Source organism: Melanerpes formicivorus, unplaced genomic scaffold, assembly GCF_026170545.1.
Source record: "Melanerpes formicivorus ecotype bairdi unplaced genomic scaffold, bMelFor1.0.p_v2 SCAF_2, whole genome shotgun sequence".
Lineage (NCBI taxonomy): Eukaryota > Metazoa > Chordata > Aves > Piciformes > Picidae > Melanerpes > Melanerpes formicivorus.
The window spans coordinates 23,769,332-23,788,223 of NW_027142354.1; the positions used below are offsets into that span (position 1 = coordinate 23,769,332).

The 18,892-nt window shown below is 40.2% G+C and overlaps 1 protein-coding gene across 3 annotated transcripts; it reads right to left on the bottom strand.

Annotated features, from left to right (window-relative positions):
- Nucleotides 1–213: 213 nt before the first annotated feature.
- Nucleotides 214–18,360, bottom strand: RNASET2 (ribonuclease T2). 3 transcript variants are annotated; one of them, XM_068153066.1, is made up of 11 exons: nt 18,109–18,308; nt 16,245–16,297; nt 15,357–15,461; nt 13,221–13,284; nt 10,254–10,309; nt 9,578–9,635; nt 8,711–8,781; nt 6,155–6,268; nt 3,951–3,996; nt 3,686–3,760; nt 214–597 (listed from the first exon to the last, which is right to left on the bottom strand). In XM_068153066.1, exons 3-11 carry the CDS (start codon nt 15,443–15,445, stop codon nt 406–408), a joined length of 765 nt encoding a protein of 254 aa, XP_068009167.1. In that variant the 5' UTR covers nt 15,446–15,461; nt 16,245–16,297; nt 18,109–18,308; the 3' UTR covers nt 214–405. The 3 variants fall into 3 exon arrangements, with proteins under 3 accessions (XP_068009167.1, XP_068009157.1, XP_068009146.1); XM_068153056.1 differs by lacking the exon at nt 16,245–16,297 and having other exon boundaries at nt 18,252–18,360; XM_068153045.1 differs by lacking the exon at nt 16,245–16,297.
- Nucleotides 18,361–18,892: the final 532 nt, after the last annotated feature.

An 18,892-nucleotide genomic window follows, 5' to 3' on the forward strand; every position in this document is an offset into this window, starting at 1 on the left:
TTTCAAGAAATTGTCATCTCATCTCAAAGAGACAAGAATCCCTTCAAAACAAAGAATGACTTCATTTCCCTGACTCACTGGCAAGAGCCAAAGGTGTCTGAAGCAGCAGACTTAACTGTAACTACTGAGTCACTTCTCTTGAATATTGGTTCAAACAAGCCAAAAAGTCCTGGCAAAGCTGTAAATCAGTGACACAAATAAATACAGCCAGTGTAACTGTTACTACAGTATGGACCATTCTCTTTTAATGGCAAAAGAAGTGTGTTTTCCAGAAGAAATCTTCACAGTATGCTTGTGATAACAATATTGCAAAGCCCTGTTTATAAGCCAAGACAGCTTTCCAAGGTATAATGCTTAAAGGTTTGGGTTTTGGTGCTATTTAAAAATTTTCAAACTCTTAGGGCTTCATTTGTGAGCTTGAACCTGTGAAGGATAATAGGTTGGGAGAGTATCACTGCAGATAGACAACTCCTCAGTTCCAAACTTCAAGTCAGCTGGCATTGGGTCAGCTTCACCCTTCGATGTGGTGCAGTTTCTCAGCTGGAATTGTTTGGTGAAGCAGAATTCAATCTGACCAAGCGTTTGTGCTTTTTCACCCTAGAAACGTTAGGGATGAGATCAGATTAGTGGGAAGAAGAAAATAAATCAATTCTTCAGATATATTGCCTTATTTATAGAATAAAGTAATGCATTTTTGTGCATTTGCCACTTGAAAAATGTGAAGGAGACCAGTACCAGAGGCACCCATTCTGAACAACTTACAGTACATACTAGTCTTAAAGGAAAAAGCAGACAAGGAAATGCATTCCAACAATATAACCTGGGAACAGTTTGGGGAATTTGCCTAACTAGTAAGATTTGCTATGAAATGTCGTGACATTTTACATTAGTATTTAACTACATTTGCACAGTACACGGGAGCTCTTCACCTTAACAATGAACTCTACCTTAATTCTGAGACTATTGGAACATGACCTGAAAGCCATCTTCCACCAGCTCTTCTGCAGCAAGATGGGAATTGAGACAAAGAAGATTCTCCAAAAGAAGAAACTTGCTTTTGACAGCTTGCTTCTGCATTTGTTTCAATAAAAGTAGCAGAAATGTTATTTTTTTGTACTACAGGAGAGGAAGAAAAATACTGTCCATGAAAAACACAGGAATGCATGGGAGCCTTTCATGTGGGGAAAAAAATAAACACAAATTCCCCCAAATGCTCAGGTGTGACAAAGTGCATATGGAAGAAAATTGGTTTTGAAACCACCCAGTGGGACAATATACATACAAGACAAAAGTAACTATGAGGAATTTTTGCTGTTTGTTTGATTTTGGCAGGGCTTTGTTTGGCTGGTTGCTTTTTGTTTGTTTGGTGGTGGTTTTTTAGAGGGTTTTTGTGCTTTTTGATTGATTGGTTGGTTGTTGTTAAGAATTTTTTTGTTGTTGTTAGAAACTTTTAAATTTTTTATATTTTTTTTTTAAGAAACCTCAGAACATAGCAAGTGTGCAATACATTTTAAACATCAAAATATCAAAGGCATTTTTTGTTCAGATATGGTGATCAGTATTTTATGCTATAACACACTGCTGTCAATGTACCATATTCTCTGCTGTGTCATTATTCACAGTTCAATCACAGGCAAAGAAAAGTAGAAAGAAATGTAAATTTTATACACTGCTGTCTCAATAGGAAAGACTACTGGAGCCCCTATTACAAGAGGGATGTGGAGGTGCTGGAACGTGTCCAGAGAAGGGCCACGAGGATGATAAGAGGGCTGGAGCACCTCTCCTATGAGGACAGACTGAAGGAGTTGGGGCTGTTCAGTCTGCAGAAGAGAAGGCTCCAAGGTGACCTAATTGTGGCCTTCCAGTATCTGAAGGGGGCCTACAGGAAGGCTGGGGAAGGACTTCTCAGGATCTCAGGTAGTGATAGGACTAGGGGGAATGGAATGAAGCTAGAGGTGGGGAGATTCAGGCTAGATGTGAGGAGGAGGTTCTTCACCATGAGAGTGGTGGGACCCTGGAATGGGTTGTCCAGGGAGGTGGTCGAGGCCCTGTCCCTGGGGGTGTTTAAGAGCAGGCTGGATGAGGCTCTGGCCAGCCTGATCTAGTGTAGGGTGTCCCTGCCCATGGCAAGGGGGTTGGAACTAGATGATCCTTGTGGTCCCTTCCAACCCTGAATGAAACTATGAAATTATGAAAATGCCTTTTTATACTTCTTCGGGTAGGTGGTTTTGAGAACTACTTCAGAGAAAAGCCTCTGAGCCACCTTATTTCTGAAATATTTTGTCCATTGAGTTACTTCATGCAGAACATGAGAGGTGCCCAGGGAAGGGTAGATTGCTGTGGATAGGAATACCCTAGTCAAAACCAATGGTCACTGGTTCCATCCAGCTCACACTTGTGTCCTGAGGGGTCAAACCCCAAAACATGCCCCAGCTCAGACAATGAGCTAAGCACCTGCAAATGTTCTAACCTGGACAGATCCTGGGGTCCAGAAAAATGTGTAGCAAGTGTAATTAACCTTGTAAGCACCACCTGTGAATGTGCAAACCTGGACACTTCCTGGGGTCCAAATAAACATGTAGCATGTGTAATTAACTTTGTGACACAGCTGTGACCATGTGTATCCCCAGCCACATTTGGATATGCCTCATCCTATAGGTCCAGTTATCAGGTTTCTCTGTTACCAAAGGCCATTAATTGTCTTGGGACAGTATTTAAAGCAGCCAAAAAGGCAGGCAACTTGCCTTATTCTCACCAGACAGCAAGAGCCAAATGCCGCCAGAGTAGCAGCTGAAGAGCCTGTCCCAACAGGCAACAACTACACCCAGGCCCTGCACCAGGACCAAGGCAGGAAGGGAAAAAGCTCCAAGAGAACTGAATCCCAGAAGAGCCACAGAAGGGCTATGGCCCAGCGATGGAGCACACAGAGAGAGGCCCTGAGCCCTCTCCAAGCCAAGGGCAAGCTTCAGTCATAGTCACAGCATCTGGGAAGATACTGGACAGAGGAGCAAGTTATGAGTACCTGGTTTCATATGTGAAATGCATCACTCATAACTGAATAACAGAACCTGTAAATACACCTTGTAAACAAGTTACAGTGGTGTTTGAAGATATCACCACAAAGAAATATTAACTATAAAATATACATTTCATTTCAACTTGTTAGTTCTAGTAATTAACTACACAGCAATTAAACACTATTAGGAGTGGAAAGTACTCAACTACAGCAATACCTCCAGTGTGGTGTCTACAGCAGTCAATGCAGAGGTGCAGTTTCAAATCTTTTAGGATTAGTAGACCTTCAAAGCCCAGTGCTCCCACTTTCTGGGTAAGTATACTAACAGCAAAGTTCTTAGAGAAAGAATGGACAGTTCCTCCACTAGCAATATTTCTACATTAAGAAAAGCGTGTGGCAACAGTAATATAAACTGACCTCGCTGGAGCCACAATGCAAACAACGATTTTTATGAACTCAACCCCAAGAACCAAGTGATATCCAATTTGCAGAGAGTTGTGTAGACAAGGAACACCCAGACCCAAGTCTTACCATGCTGCAGATTCTTTCACTCTATTTTTGCCTTTTTTTTATATATATAAAAAGTGCTTTGCATTTTGTTTGTTTGGGGGTTTGTTTCTTTTTCAGTTTTGGGGGGGCTCAAGGACTGTGTTTGCTTGGGGTTTTTACCTGTTCTGGAGGAAGACATTGGATCTTTGGAGTTACACCATAAAATCTTTTAAGAGCTTCCTTTATGGCAGTCATCTGAAAAATTGTGTAAAATTAGTTAAGTCATGGCACATCTTCCAAAAGCTTGTTAAATTCACCAAAACATTTAGATAAAACCTTAAACAACTCTGTAATTTAAAAAAGATCACTTATTCTCTAGAAATTACTTGAGTCCTGCTGAAAATTACAAACATATTATTTTGTTTTATAAAAACCTGCCTCTTACCTGGTAATATGAACTGCTTGGCTTTATCCCAGCTTTCAGGAGACAACTGAAAGAAAGATAAAGCATTTTTCCACGGTTCCTGTATGCAAATGTAACTTCATGATTATTAAACAGAAAATCTTAGTGAGAATTTGGCAAGCATTACAGTGATGGGGAAACTTGCCTTCCATTCTCTGTCAGGTCTAAGAAAGCTTCCCCTTTTCTGAAAGGCTGCCCTCCATTCAACTTGGCTGGTTCAGGAAGAGCTCTCTCTCACTTTAACATGAGGAGCTGGAAGAGTTGAGTCTTCAGACAGCTAGGGGAAGGGACAATATTACTGTTACTGGGACTTCCTGAATGCTCTGTGGAGTGCCAGATAGAGGCATGAAGTTTAACTGCCTTCTTTCCCCTATCTTGAGCCATAGCCCTGTGGGACAGAGACAGACCTATAAGGCTGCTCCAGGCACTCTAAATTCTAACACACAATGGGCTGTCTGAGGCACACAGCACACTGAAGAAAATGACATATTCTGTGGATCTGGATCATCATCAGTGTTACTGCAGAAACATTTCCTAACAACTATGTTTTTGAAGAGGAAACGTTGTTCACATAAAAGAAAGAAGGTAACTCTCAAGAACCTCTGGACTGAGTACCCCTTCCTTTAGATTCAGTCCTGAGGGAAGTCCACTCTTTAAAGTTGACAACAAGAGACCAGGACCCAGTAGGTGCTAAATCTCTAAGTTCCAGCTCCTTCTTTAAGGAATGTTCATCATCTCACATGATTGAATCTGTGAGTGCTGATAACGCTCAACACTTCCAAAGTCAGGTTCTGCACAGGGAAGATTTAACCCAGTTACCTACAAAGGTCTAGCTGTTTGTCATCACCATTTGATACTGGATATATGGAGGCAAATAAAATAAATGGGTGTCCTGTCATTCTTACAGGACTCTGCCTGATGTCCTCTTTTTGAAAGATTGTTTCCAAAAGGAAATTGGTAATCACCAACACATCTTTTTCTCATTCAAGTATAGACAAAGTACAATGAAAACATTAGCAGTCTTTATTCTTTTGAGTAAAGACTAATTTAAGTATGTTCATTTTCACAATGGAGAATTTGCTCTGAGCAATTAACTTCAACATGTTTCACTCTTTATGATTTTGATGGTTATATACGCTCATGTAGAGTCACTGTGGTCACTGTGCCATCTGTAAAATGTTCTAGTCACACTGTCACATCCACTTAGGCAACTATCTTACCAGACATTGTTAACACTACATATGACATGCTTTTAAACACTGTGCCTAGAAAAATCTCGTAAGGTTTTACAAGACACCTACAAAAATAGGAAGAGGGGTAGGGAAAACACAGATTTTCTTCATGCATATTCAAAACGAATGAGGCCTTGTCAGGAGATTGCCTGCACAAGATGCTGGCAGAACACAAATGGGAGTTTTAACATGTGTTTCCATATACAGAAGAACTTATTTTATCTCTCAGGTACTTTCTCTCACAGAGACAATTCATAGTCAACAAATTCACATCAAACATTCTCCTACCCATATCCAGCACTGCTGAGGAAAGGATTCTGGCCTTCTGGCATTTACCTGCAGGCAGAACATGTATATGCAGTGCTTGTACAAGCCACAATATTCCCCTCAAGATTTTTCATCTGGAGTGGCCAGTAGGACAAAGCAAGAGAGTCACTTTGGGGTTGTTTGAAAGGACAGCAGAGGGCTGCCTGCCTTCAGGCAAGGACACCCTCCCTAACTGCTACCTCTCAGCATTTTTGCAGGATGTTCTGCACAATTTTGACTCCAGCTTGTCTTTTCTTCCAAGCAGAGAACTGTCTTTTCAAAAAACAAGTGTTTGGGCCTCAATATGACTCAGAAGTTTGTTTGGGTTTTTTACATTAATTTATAAGTTTACAGGTATCGTAACTTTTGGTAGTGAGGTATAGCTGATACATGTCAAAATTGACTGGCTCATGTTGTCTAAAATGATGCTGCAAGCAATGCTGCTGGCTTACCAGACTCTGAAGTGACCAGAGATATGTTTCTCAGAGTAGACAACATGTCTTCTGAATTCCAATATTAAGATGAATCTATGCCAACACTCATTTCCCCTCTGCTATCAGATGTTTGGACAGTTTTTTTTTAGGCTATATATGAAAGTTTTAGAAATTGTTTTAAATAAGAAGCAGACCACCAAGGTCATTTACATACCTGTTAAGATCAATGTGCTGGTAGAGTTCCAAGGCTTTACCGAAGTATTTCTTCTGAGAATTAAGGACCTCAAGAGTTGCCGCACAAGTGCCATGTTTCTCCCATTCATGTTTCCTATAGGAGGAAAGTAAAACTTAAATTGTAGAGAGCATTATTTACAGATGTATGTGCTGCACAAGCCAATATACTTAAATCAAGTACCTGAAAGGCTATATGCAAAGTAGAACGCTGCACTACAAAAGCACTGTGTGTGCAAAAAGCAAAACCAAGAAAATCAATCACTCCCAGAATTTCAATTACAGCAGCATCTATATACTTTTTGGTAGAATCATTTACCATGAGATTTTTGACCTATCAGAAGATTAAGGAAGAAGCTCAAGAAGTCCTATCAGACTAAGAAAAATCATTTCAGACAGTAAGTTGTGTTAAAAATATATAAATGAGTTTGCTGTAACAAAAGAAAGCTAAGCCATACAGATTAATTTTTGGGGAACTGCAGAAATGCAAAGCAATGAAATTGGTACAGCTCAGCTGTGTGGAAAGGAAGATGAACCTCAAAAGGATTTTGCTTCCTGTTATGTACAACAATGACAAAGTTCCCCCCAGTCACAGTCACACAGGCATGACAGACATTCAGGAGCATCTGGTGGATCCAAGGTTTATAAGCGACCGCCCAGCTTGAAGACTGGATCATTATTAGTGCTGAAATAAAGATCTGTAAAGCACAGGTCCAAGTGCTACCCACAGAATGTAGACTAGGAACAACTGATCCCTTTTTTTGTATCATATGTATAAACTGAATTATCTTCGTCCATAAATCATTTGGCCCAAGAAATTATTAAGTACTATAAAAGGCACAATTTTGAGATTCAAAGCACACATAACCTACTGTTCTATATGAAGGCATTCTATCCTGTCCAATTCAAGCTTGCGTAGCAATGGTCACAGCTCTGAAGTTAATGAGATGAACAGATATGTGCACCTCATCATTACCTTTAGAAAAGCACTCACAATCATCCTAAAATGATCAGGAAGGTTCCTTACCTTCCCTTTTAAACCACGTTACACTTACAGATAAAGCCAAGGAGAAACATGATACACAGTTACGGGGGTCTTGGAAGAGCCCTGGCATCATATGCTAAGATATTCAATATTCATTTTGCTTGTCCCTGCTCTTGATTTTTGCCCAATTAAGATGCCTTTAGTTCACAACAAAGAAAACTCAGTAGTCAGTTTTACTTTCAGATACTTATTTCTGTTCTGTCAGGGCTTTTATATTACAGAGTCCTGTTTGTGGTTTTGTTGGTTTTTGCTTGTTTTATTTTGAAGTACAGTACTTTACCTGAAAGTAGAAGTACGATAGGATCTTACTGGCTTTCAGTTAGCCTAAAGCTTGCATTTACAGACTCTAATCTATCAGTTACAATGCATTTGTCACTTTATTGAAAGCTAACAAGTTACTCTGTCAATTAACATATTAGTTGCAGTATTATAGCCTGACTTTTTAATTGCTTTTATGGTGTTTCTTCTTGTAACTTCCAGCCATTGAATAAACTACTATTTGCTAGCCTTGAACTGAAAGGGGAAAAGTTTTGATTGCATCTGTTCATACCTGCTGCCTACTAAAGTATCTCTGTTAAGAAGGACTGGCATACACCAGTTTTCATGAACAGGTAGGTGGCCAGGGCATGGGAGGCGCTAGATTTGCAATACAATTTTTCTTATTGTAATTCCTAGAACAGTTTAAGATGACATAAACTTGTGCTGTCACAGAAAAATTTTACAAAAAGTCATGCTCTCCCCAGTACAGGGCAAGAACAGACTACTGGAGGGAGGAAAAGTGAGACTACCACTTTTAACACAAGTTTAGGTTGCCATGAAATGCCTGTGGAATCAGTCTAAGACTCTGAGAACAAGCATTAAAAGCAAGCTCTTTGGTCCAAATGTCTGATTATTCAGAAGCAAAAGAAACATGGAGAAGGGAAACAATTCTGTTGTCAGATCAAAGTCTCCTTCTCCCTTCCCCTAAGTCAAGCAGGTTGATCTCTAAATAAATTCCCAGACCTCATTTTAGGATGCTAGGAAAGTAAGAGAGAATTCTGTAGGGAAGGGGATAGTATGATCCATTTCCTTCTCTGTAAGGAGGCCCAAAATGCTAGCAACATAGTGAAGCTAGCTGAGAAAACAGACCCAGAAGCTCTTGCAGCTAGCTGTGATGTCCCAGGGGTGCTACTGCTGTTCAGATTTAACATGTCAACAGCAGCTGTTTCTTCCCCCTGAGAGAAAAGGGAAGAGAACACGTTTTTCTCTCTCTCTTTCACTAAGTTTGATTTCCTCCCAAACCTCTGCCATAGCCCTCTCTTCAACAGTTGCACTTTGCAGGTGCTCTAACAAGAAAGTTGATTTATTTGGTACATATAGCTGACCAGACACGCTACTTTCAGTGGACTTCTGGAAACTACTTCCCATGCACAAGTCACCAGAAGAATTACTAACCCAAGTAGAATGTTCTATAAAATAATATCCAAAATACTTTTCCGGGTTTTTTGTACTTACCAGAACTGTGTGCGATTCTGAGACGAATGAAGCACATCAGGCCAATAGTGTCTCATGTCTGACATAAGATCCTAAAAATATCACAATTAGTAAGATTTTCCTTCAAATGTCCCTACAGAAGCTATGCAGTTACGCAGCTTTTCACATTTACTGGCTCAAGCCTTCTACCCTTGTTTAATATGCAAAATACAGAATTCAATTTATTTTAAAAAATTTAAAAAAAAAAAAAGGGGTCTAATGCCCTGGGAGAACACACAGAAAAATGTACTCTCAACTCTTTCATCTTGTGTGCTCTGGATTTGCGGCAGAAAACACAAGAGACAACACTGACTACAAGCCCTTTTTCACAGGTACTTTTTGTCACTGCAGATCCACCACCTCTAGAATTGTTTTTAATGAGGATTTGGCTAACAAGTCAAACTGCATGTCTAAAAAGTCAGGTAGGAACAGCTGCTTATGATTACAAGCGCTGCAGTTTCAGGTACAAATTTCCAGAGTCTTTAAAAGAATGTATCTCTCAACAAATACTAAGCAATACATTATAAGCTACAGATTTTACACGTAGTATGTATGCAGAAACAGGTTCAAGCTGTGCCAGGGGAAGTTTAGATTGGATATTAGGAAAAGCTTCTTTACTGAGGGTGTGGTGAAGCTGCCCAAGGAGGTGATGGAGTTGCCATCCCTGGAGGAGTTCAAGCATGCAGATGTGGCACTTCAGGACATGGTTTAGTGGCCATTAGGGTTGGATTATGGTTGGGCTTGATGATCTTAAATGTCTTTTCCAGCCTTAATGATTCTATGATTAAATGATTTTATGTACAAAAGCAACTGCACTCAGCTTTGCTTGGTACATGTGTTCTGTTTTACCTTAATCTCAGTGACATTGAAGTGCCAACTCCTATTACACTCTTCACCTTTGTCGGGCCTAAGAATGAAAAATAAACATGGAGGAAAAAAAGATGTCTCCTGAAACAGTAATGCAACTAACAACATTCTACTCTATATCATTATCTTGAATTTTAAATATGCAAGATTATAGCTACAGATTTTATTTTAAAAAGCAAGTAACTCACCAGTATCTACAATGTTTTAGGAGTAAAAATTCAAGACATGAATCATAGCCAAAACATTTCCCATGGAGAAGTTCTTCACTAAGCCCTTGAGTCCCTCTTACTTTGTGTAAAAGTCATACACGGGGAGCAAATGGAAGGACGTGGACCTAAAGGAGTGGGTCCAGAGGAGGGCCACAAGAATAATCACGGGTTGAAGCACCTCTGCTACAAGGACAGGCTGAGGGAACTGGGGTTGTTCAGCCTGGAGAAGAGGAGGCTCTGATGAGACCTAATAGCGGCCTTCCAGTACCTGAAGAGGGCCTACAAGAAGGATGGGAAGAGTCTGTTTGCAAGGGCCTGCAGTGACAAGACAAGGGGTTCAAGGAATCATTACCAAAAAAAAAACGAGAAAGAGAGCTAGAGAGACTAAACATCTTGGTACAAAATTTGCCTTTTTCCTTTCCTGGCTGAAACAGAAACATCCATCATACCACAGTCCATGGATTGTCCAGTATTCTGGAGGGTCTTGGCAATCATTAGCACTCATCTGTGGGAAAACGAAACACAGAATATTTGTTTTATCTGTCCAGGGATAATGATTTAAAAGGGAAAAAAAAAAAAAAACTCATTCACTGGTCATACAAAGACCTAGTAAGACAGAAGTTTTGCCTGCCCAAACCAGACAGTGGTCAACTCCAGTTACTTAAAGCTATTATGGCTTGTGCCACTTAGCAGAGACCAACTGGTATTCAAGTTTTGAAGCAGTTCAAGTGAATACCAGTGGGCATCCTAAAGAGGCAGCACAAAAACAAGACAAAGGACAGGTTCTCAGGTAATAGAAAGTAGCCCGATCCATGATAAATGAATGGAGTTAAATCTGTATTTATCATGTGGCAGCTTTCTGCACTTTTCTCATCAGATCTTTTCAAGGAGTGTAGAGCCATTAAAACAAAACCTATCAAAATAAACTAAAATATAAACAAACACACAACAATCTTTAAGCATCCAGAAGTAGTTTTATTGTTGTATTGAGGGGAAAAAGGCAAAAAGGAATTGAAATAGGTTGCTTATTACAAGTAAAATGGTTAGAGTAAAATTTTTAAATACTTGGACTGGAGGGACAACAGAATGGAGAGAATAGGAGAGCACGTGTACATTCCTATAAAAACCAAAACCAGCCAAAAAATGAACCACCAACCCTACAACAAAATCCAGCAGCAAAACAAAAACACCCAGCCAAAACTCCTGGACAAACAGCCTGTATGTTAATTATTGTTTAGAATACGTATTCCTGAACAAAACAAACCAACCAAACAAGGAAAGCATGTTCACACATCACAGAATACCATTAGTGTATTCTTCCTAATTATTTTGCTTTGTAATGATGTCACTTTTTAGTAAACAGTTTTTGCCAGTAAATAACAACCTCCTCATGCTTTCTTCCCCTTAATAATAGCCTTCTTTTTCCAGCTCTGCATCCTGTCTTAATTATGCCACAATGTGTTTTATGTGATGCCAGCACAAGAACAGAGTGTAGACAAGAGCAGAGAGAGGTCTGTAATCTCACTAATTGCCTTCTACAGGCCAGTGGCAGCAAAACTGCAAGCTCTGCAAGACTTCTTTATTCTGCATTTATTTCCTTCCTCTCCTCTCTTGCCACCAAAACCAGAAACAATAAAACCCAGCAACAGCTTTTTTTCCTGAGTGTTTTCAACAGACACATTGCAGACCAGTATCACTCCTGTCATGACACTAGCTCCGCAAAGGGGGTTGCCCGGGGAGGTGGTGGAATCGCCATCACTGGAGGTGTTCAGGAGGAGACTTGACAGGGTGCTTGGTTGCATGGGTTAGTTGATTAGGTGGTGTTGGATGATAGGTTGGACGTGATGATCTTGAAGGTCTCTTCCAACCTGGTTTATTCTATTCTATTCTAAAGCTGAAACAGTTATCTGGCCCAAAATAGAATAAATTAATAGCAACAGCCATCAGCTAATGCATCATTCCTTGAAAACCAACATGACAGCTATCCAGATTGTTCATTTCAGAGCAGTAACAAGAACAGTTCCAGTTGCACTCCTTATCCAATCCTTAGCCATGCTACTCAGACATGCTAAAGAAAACCCAGAGTATTTTAAATTTGGAATGAATTCTCTTTTATCACAGCACTAACCTTCTTAGCAGTTTCTTCTACACATTTCATCAGGTGCTTGGTGTTACACTGTGTGCTGGCAGAACTGTGAGGTCAATGCAACATATGACACACTAGTTCACATTTTACACACTTTGGCCAGCTCCATTCATCTTCCCTTTTAATTCTAGCCATAGTATTTTTCCAATGATCATTTTAATCAATATCATAAAGTCAGCAAACACTAGTCTGAGAAGATGGATACACCTGCTGTTTCCACAAAAAACACTTCTAGTCTTGAGTTGCCCTTGAGATAGGACAACTGAAGCCAGCAAATAGTTACACAATGAAAAGGGATTCTGCCAGGCTGTGGCCATAAAAGGCAGAAACACAGGCCTGGTCTCGGAGAAGCAGTGACCAGTATAGGTGCTCCTACCCCAAAAGGAGGCTTGTTTACCCAGACGTGTTTGGCCCTATTCCTTTGTCCCTTTTCCCTTGTTACCCTGACTCCTGTGGGAGGGAGGGAGGGAGGAGAGGGGGACCATGTCTAGATATTCTAGGACCTGCCTGTGTTTGTGCTGGGCCCATTTGGCCCTACCACAACAGTTCTTCATCCTTGTGTTAGTAAACTTGATGTCATCTACCATTTTGACACATACCGTATTTTTTAACTTAGCTGTATTAGAAGAGGTCTTCGAGTATTCCCAGGACAAGAAAAATGTTCTATTTAGCAGATGGTAGTACGTATTTAATAGCAAAAGGGACCTAAGTAGTACATCTCTTAGCTGTGTTTTTGACAGACATATATTGAAAGATTGGGTTTATTTCTGGTTCCCACCCCTCAAATACTGAAATGCTGAGACAACTGCCTTAACAGCTTTACAGCTCTCTTTTCCCCGACTGATTCTGTATTCGATGACTTATTGTATACTGGAGCTAACATAACAAAGTTAAAATCTGTTATGTAGGAGATAGTTCAAGTACTAATCTGCTGTCTTTAGTTAGGTAAGGCAGGCAGGCCTCCTTACAGGGTCTGAGGAAAGCCTAGGACTGAGTTCACAACCAACATGACATCACAAGCAATTAAGGCTTAGTATGTCCTACATTGACAACTGTATCTGTAACACAATGACCCTATCTTGTTTACTGCTACTCTGGAGTTCAGGGGAAGTAGCAAAAGTTGCACCAAGATCAGTGAAAGCTTTCATAAACATATAGAGGCATAAGGAAGATTAAATGCTTGATGGGTTTTGTTCATTCTGTTTTCAAACCTAACCTGTTGTCCAATACTACCTTTGTCAGGATAAATAAGGGAATACAAAAATCTTACCTTACAGACAGTCACTGGCCAATGATGAGCAAGATACAGTTTTTTCCAGATATAAGGGCTGTCACTGGAGAAAGAAAAACAAATCTTTTTTTCCTCAATCATTTAAAAAAAGAAAACATCTTCAGAGAGCAGGACAATACCTACTCATCAACACATTGACTTTACAGCTGGTTGTTGCTTATAGATTCTGTTGCAGTATTTGAGAACTCCAAACACAGCAGTACAAAACTAACAAATCACAAAACCAATATATTAAAAAACCTGCTAATACCTGCCCATTAATAAATAAATTGCACTCCTCCTCCTTGCATCCTACCTCCACATGTTTTTTCCACTTCTCAAATATGGAAGAAACATGTTTTTCTGTTTTATATTTGAGGGACTGCTTACTGGCAAGCTTTTATAACAAAAATTAAGATATCTTTGTTTAGGATGCTAAGAGTCTCCCAATTCTTTTTGGCAGGTATATCAGCAAAAAAAAAAAAAAAAAAAAAAAAAGCATACAATATTCCTGGAACTGCAACTGCTCCTCTAAAATGAAAGGCTATGAACAACCACAAGCAATGTAGTTCACACTGCAGGAATCAAATTTCATTTTACAAGTGCATCCCACCTTTTAGATAAAAAATATAATTCAGAATAAAAAATATCTCAATAGTGCCATCTTCATTTTATAGACATTTAACACTACATTTTTTTAAATGCTTTATAATTTCAAAAACATTTAACTGAAATGCCACATTTTTTCAAATGCTTACCATAAATTAAGTAATTCAACAAATAATCAAACTGTGAGTCTTAAGGTTACCTAAAGAAGAACTAAAGAAGGAATACCATGTGTTTGACAAAGGCATTTGTGTTTCAAAGCCTCTTAGAATAAAGAGACCTACAACTCACAGTGGCATTACCATTATCTTATTCCTATGCAGAGGAAAGAGAAAGTGAAAAACTTGTGTTAAAAACATCTGTTTTTGCTCACTTCTACAGAGGCATTTCCAACAATTTGGAGTAGATCTATTCTGGCTAAACTTGAAGTAGATGAAAAACCTGCTTCAGACACACCAACCAATATATTTAGCCATTAAGCAACCACACTAAGTGATCAACTAAAACAAAGTGAGGGAAAAAACCAAAACAAAAATGTAAATTGATCAAATGGACAGTACTATGCACAGTACTGTCAAAATACATTATTATTCTCTGGAAGCTAACAGCCACACGGCCTTCATTAGTACTTGCCAGAGGTTATGCTAACAAAAGAAAGGGAAAAAAGAAAGCTAATTCTTCTTAATGTGAAGAGTAGGGATGCTCCCATGTTACATAACTTCTCGTCTGGTTATTAAATAGTGCAAAAGCTTAAGCTTAGAACTGGGTTCCCAGGAAAGTAATTTTCAATACCTTTCCAGCTTCAGGGATATCCTGCCCTTTTTTACCCTTTGCAGTTCAGTACTGTCTCTCTAGTGTTGCCTCAGCTACCAAGATGCCCAAGCCCTATCACAATTCCTGGGGATTTGAGAAGCCTCAGCATATTGTCTTAAGCTACCAAACATTTGCAATGTAGCCATTACATGAAGTTCAGCACTGAATTGTGTATTCAGGCTCAGGTTCTGTCAAGTGCAACAGGCACCAAAAGGCTGCACAGCACTGATACAGCCCCAGCTGGGATGCTGTATGAGAAGTAGTTTTAAATTATCGGAACTGAGAAACCAGCAAATGGGGGATGGGAGATAAAAACAAGTATACAATGGATCAGTGCAATAAAAAAATAATCATGCCCTAGAATAGGGACAATTCCAGGGTTTTGTTACAGGTTCCAAAATGGGTTGATTTTTGCCTTTTCTACATCACAAGTCTCAATGACTCATTTAAAGCAAGACTGCAAACTTTTTCAAGTGTAACGAATGTAATTTAAGTTCCTCTTTTTTCATGATGACACATTAATAAATATAAAGCTTTTCTTAAGCATGGCTCCCACTCCTCCAGTTAATGCAGATACCCATTTTACCAGTCACCTTAGGGAAGAATAACACATCAAAAATAGCGCATAATAAAACGGGAAAGTTTACACTAATTAAACTATCTTGCTCTGCATTTAAGACAGAACTATTAGAGATTTCTTTTTGAAGCAGAACTCACCTTTGAGTGAATTTATCCAAAGTACACCAACCACACGATGCCATAGAAAACCAACACAGAATCCAATAGTGTAGCTTCATAGGCTTCATTTTGTTACCGAAATAGCTGTAAAAAGGTATCAAAAGAAGGATTCTGTTATTTATCCAATGCACTAAATAAAAAGTGTTTAAATGCAGTGAAACACAACTACCTCAGAAAGGGCAAATAATATTAATTCTAGATTAGATTTACAACTATGGATAAAATGATCTCTTTCAAAGCTGTGCTGGAACTCCAGTATGGTGTTCAAGGATGAAATTCTCTTTAAATACTAAATGATTACTAAAAAAATTATGTTATAAGACCCACCACAAAAAATAATTAGTTTCTCTTCTTGTTATAAATCTGAGACAGCTTCTACAAAACCATGCATGATTGGCCAACTACCTCATGAACCCTAGAAACAATTTTTGCCAAGAAGAGAACTTTCACTTGGCACAGGTCAAAAAAAACCGCAGCTGCCTCCTGTATCCACCAGCCATTTCACAGCATTGCAAATGCTTCCTCCTAGAACCCGAAATAAGTGTACATGAATGTATTTACATAGAGTTACCAATGCCTCACCAAACCTACTTTCCAACTTCCTCATTTTGAGAGCCCTAAAAAAAAGCACGACATGACTATGAGTGTATCCTTTCTGCCCCCTTCTAAGATGGTTCACTACAAAAGTCATATTCTTTTCTCTGTAAAGGTTTTTTAATTAATCCTGTTTTGACACCAGAAAACACACTGCTATTAAGGCTAACTTTGGGAAATTCTGTGTAACTGATCCACAGCACGTTATAAACAAGAACTATTTTCTTTGTCTGTGACATGGATGGTGGGAGGTTTAAAGTACATCAATCTCACCTGAAAAGCTTCCAAATGATGCACTCTGCAGGAAATAAACTTCCAAATCAAAACTGTATTAACAACCAAGATGAAGAAACCACATCCAATTTTAGTAACAATTGCTTCTCTTTACTAAAAATTACACTGTCTTACTAATTCCACAAATACAAGAAAGGAGAGATTAACAAATTTTACACCAATTCTACTCTAACAAGAAGAAAAAAGGGATTTCATATTGTTGGTTATAATAGACATGATCTTCCAAGACTTCATAATAAAAAAGGCTTAAAAATAAAACATGCATACAGACATAAAATCATTATTTGAAAATAGACTATCAATTCATTTTCACTATAGATAACAGTCCAAAGAATAAGACTAATTTTAGGATAATTCTTGGTTTACTATACTTGGGTAAGAATATACAACACTTGTGTTAGTAATCAAGTCACGACAAGGTCACTTTCATGTACACTAGTATTTTTTAGAGCTGGTATCAAAAGTACCTGACCAACTAGGCTTACCAAGAACTAGGGAGACCTTGTAATATATAGTGAAGAAATCTTTAACACATTTACTATTGTTTGAAATGTAATACACAGTGAGGTCTGCTGGCAAAGAATGTGCTTCTTTTGAACACTAGCAATTAGTTACAAGTATTCTCCCCTGCCCCGAACTAACAGACCCCACATTTATATAACATTTACCGATTTACACGTTGGTTCAGGCATACAGGTTTAGAGAACAGAGGGGCTGCTGAAGAGCACTTATGTGAGAGGGCTCCAACAGTTAACAACATAGCACACATGCAGCTATGGGCAACATAAGTTTGGGCAGCAACAGCCTGCCTGGCACCTGAACCACGGAAATTAACACACCTCCAAAAAAGGCAGTGCACGCTACTGCTACAATGAATTAAACATCTAGAGTTACAAAGCTAGACACCTCAAGTATTAATTTATACAACTCTCAGCTCTGACACCTTTTACCTTCATAGCCCACTCACGGCTTGCCATTCATCCTAAGCCCTAGTGCTGGTCCAAGTAATTACAAAACGCACTTTAAAGATTTACAGACGTGATGTTTACGTCCACTGACACGAGCGGCTTTTTATCAAAACTATATCAGTACTTCTCTCACAAGACATACTTCAAAGCAGAACTTGCGCAACAGTGGCTTCCTAGCGAGCCCAGCAGCAGCTCCGTGATGCACTCGGCCCTTCCATAGGCGTCTCGGGCAAGTACTGAGGAAGGTGGCACACTGCTTTCCTTACACACAAAGATACTGCTCTACTTCTAGCAGTGTTGTAAGATTTAACTTCCTGACACCATAAAGTACATGCTCCAAATAAATAACCACCGCCTTGTATCACAAATGTATTTTTAATTAACTGTAAAGAACGCAGCCGAGCAAAGAACCCGAAGAAGGATGCCGGCAAGCGACCGAAGAATACCGAAGCTGGTAACAAGTGTACAAAGGCAAACTATGAACACAGTTTTCCCAACTCGGGGAATTGCTGCGGTTTCTTTGCCTTTCTATTTCCTTCACAAGGAATTTAAGCCTAGGAAATGAAACCTGATACGATTTGAGCTCTTATCGGTCCTGCAAATCTCACCCAACTTAGTGCAAGTCAGGAATTTCACTGGAGACAACTGGCAAAAACAGTCAACACAGGAGTAACTCAGGCATGTAAACGCTCCCCGCCTCCAGCGCGGCCACCGCAGGGCAGCCACACACGGGTCAGGAGGTGGGAAACAGAAGCAGCACGGACGGCGAGGCTGTAAGGCTTCCAGACCTGACGCTGCTGCCTCGAACCAGGGATTTCACCCGACCTCATCTTGCCGCTGCTTGGCCTTGCCTGGGCCCCACGGCGCCGCGTTACCTTGTACCGGCTCCTCCGCGGCGCGGTTCCCTCTGCAGGGCTGTGCGCACGGACGCGCACCCGACAGGTCTGACCTCGCACAGCCAGAGCCTCGGTAGAAGCTGCAAGTCCCACAGAGAGAGAAACAAAGCAACTCCACACACCTCCCACGGCGACGAGTCGCCTTCCTGGCTCTTCCGCAAGGCCGCACGGGACCCGCCCCGCCTCCCGCCGACAACAGCTGCTTGGCGGCTTCCCCCGGCCTGCACGGTGCCGTGCTGTCGGTCCTCCCGCCCGTCCGCCTGCCCCGCCTTGCTCTGGGAAGCTCGGTGAGCGACGGCACTACTCAGCGTGCAAGCACTGCTGTAGCTGGCCGCACCGGGGAGAGGGAGCGGTCCTGTGGAAGCGCGGGCAAGGCAGAAGGCTGCTCTAGAGGACATCATCATAATGTTTTGGCTTGCTCTTCTTTATAATATTATACAAGTATTTGAATTTCCTCGTGAAAAATTATGCAGAGCAGAGGTCTTCAGGAATACAATAAAGACAGTACGCATTTTTAAGTAGCCTACTCAAAAGTCAAATAGAGAACTATTGACCGAAGCAAGCCCAGTAAAGGGAACAGAGGAAAGCTGACACACGCATCTGTGGCATACTTCTGCAAAATAGTGAGGGAAGTTTGAAATGGGAACACTTGTGTTTGGGAAGAACAGGAAGTTTCTGAGGAAGAAGGAACTCAAAGGGATGAGTAAAAAGTATCCCAGGTGGGACTTGGTTCAGAGTTTCTTAGTGCTATGGAAAGGCATAA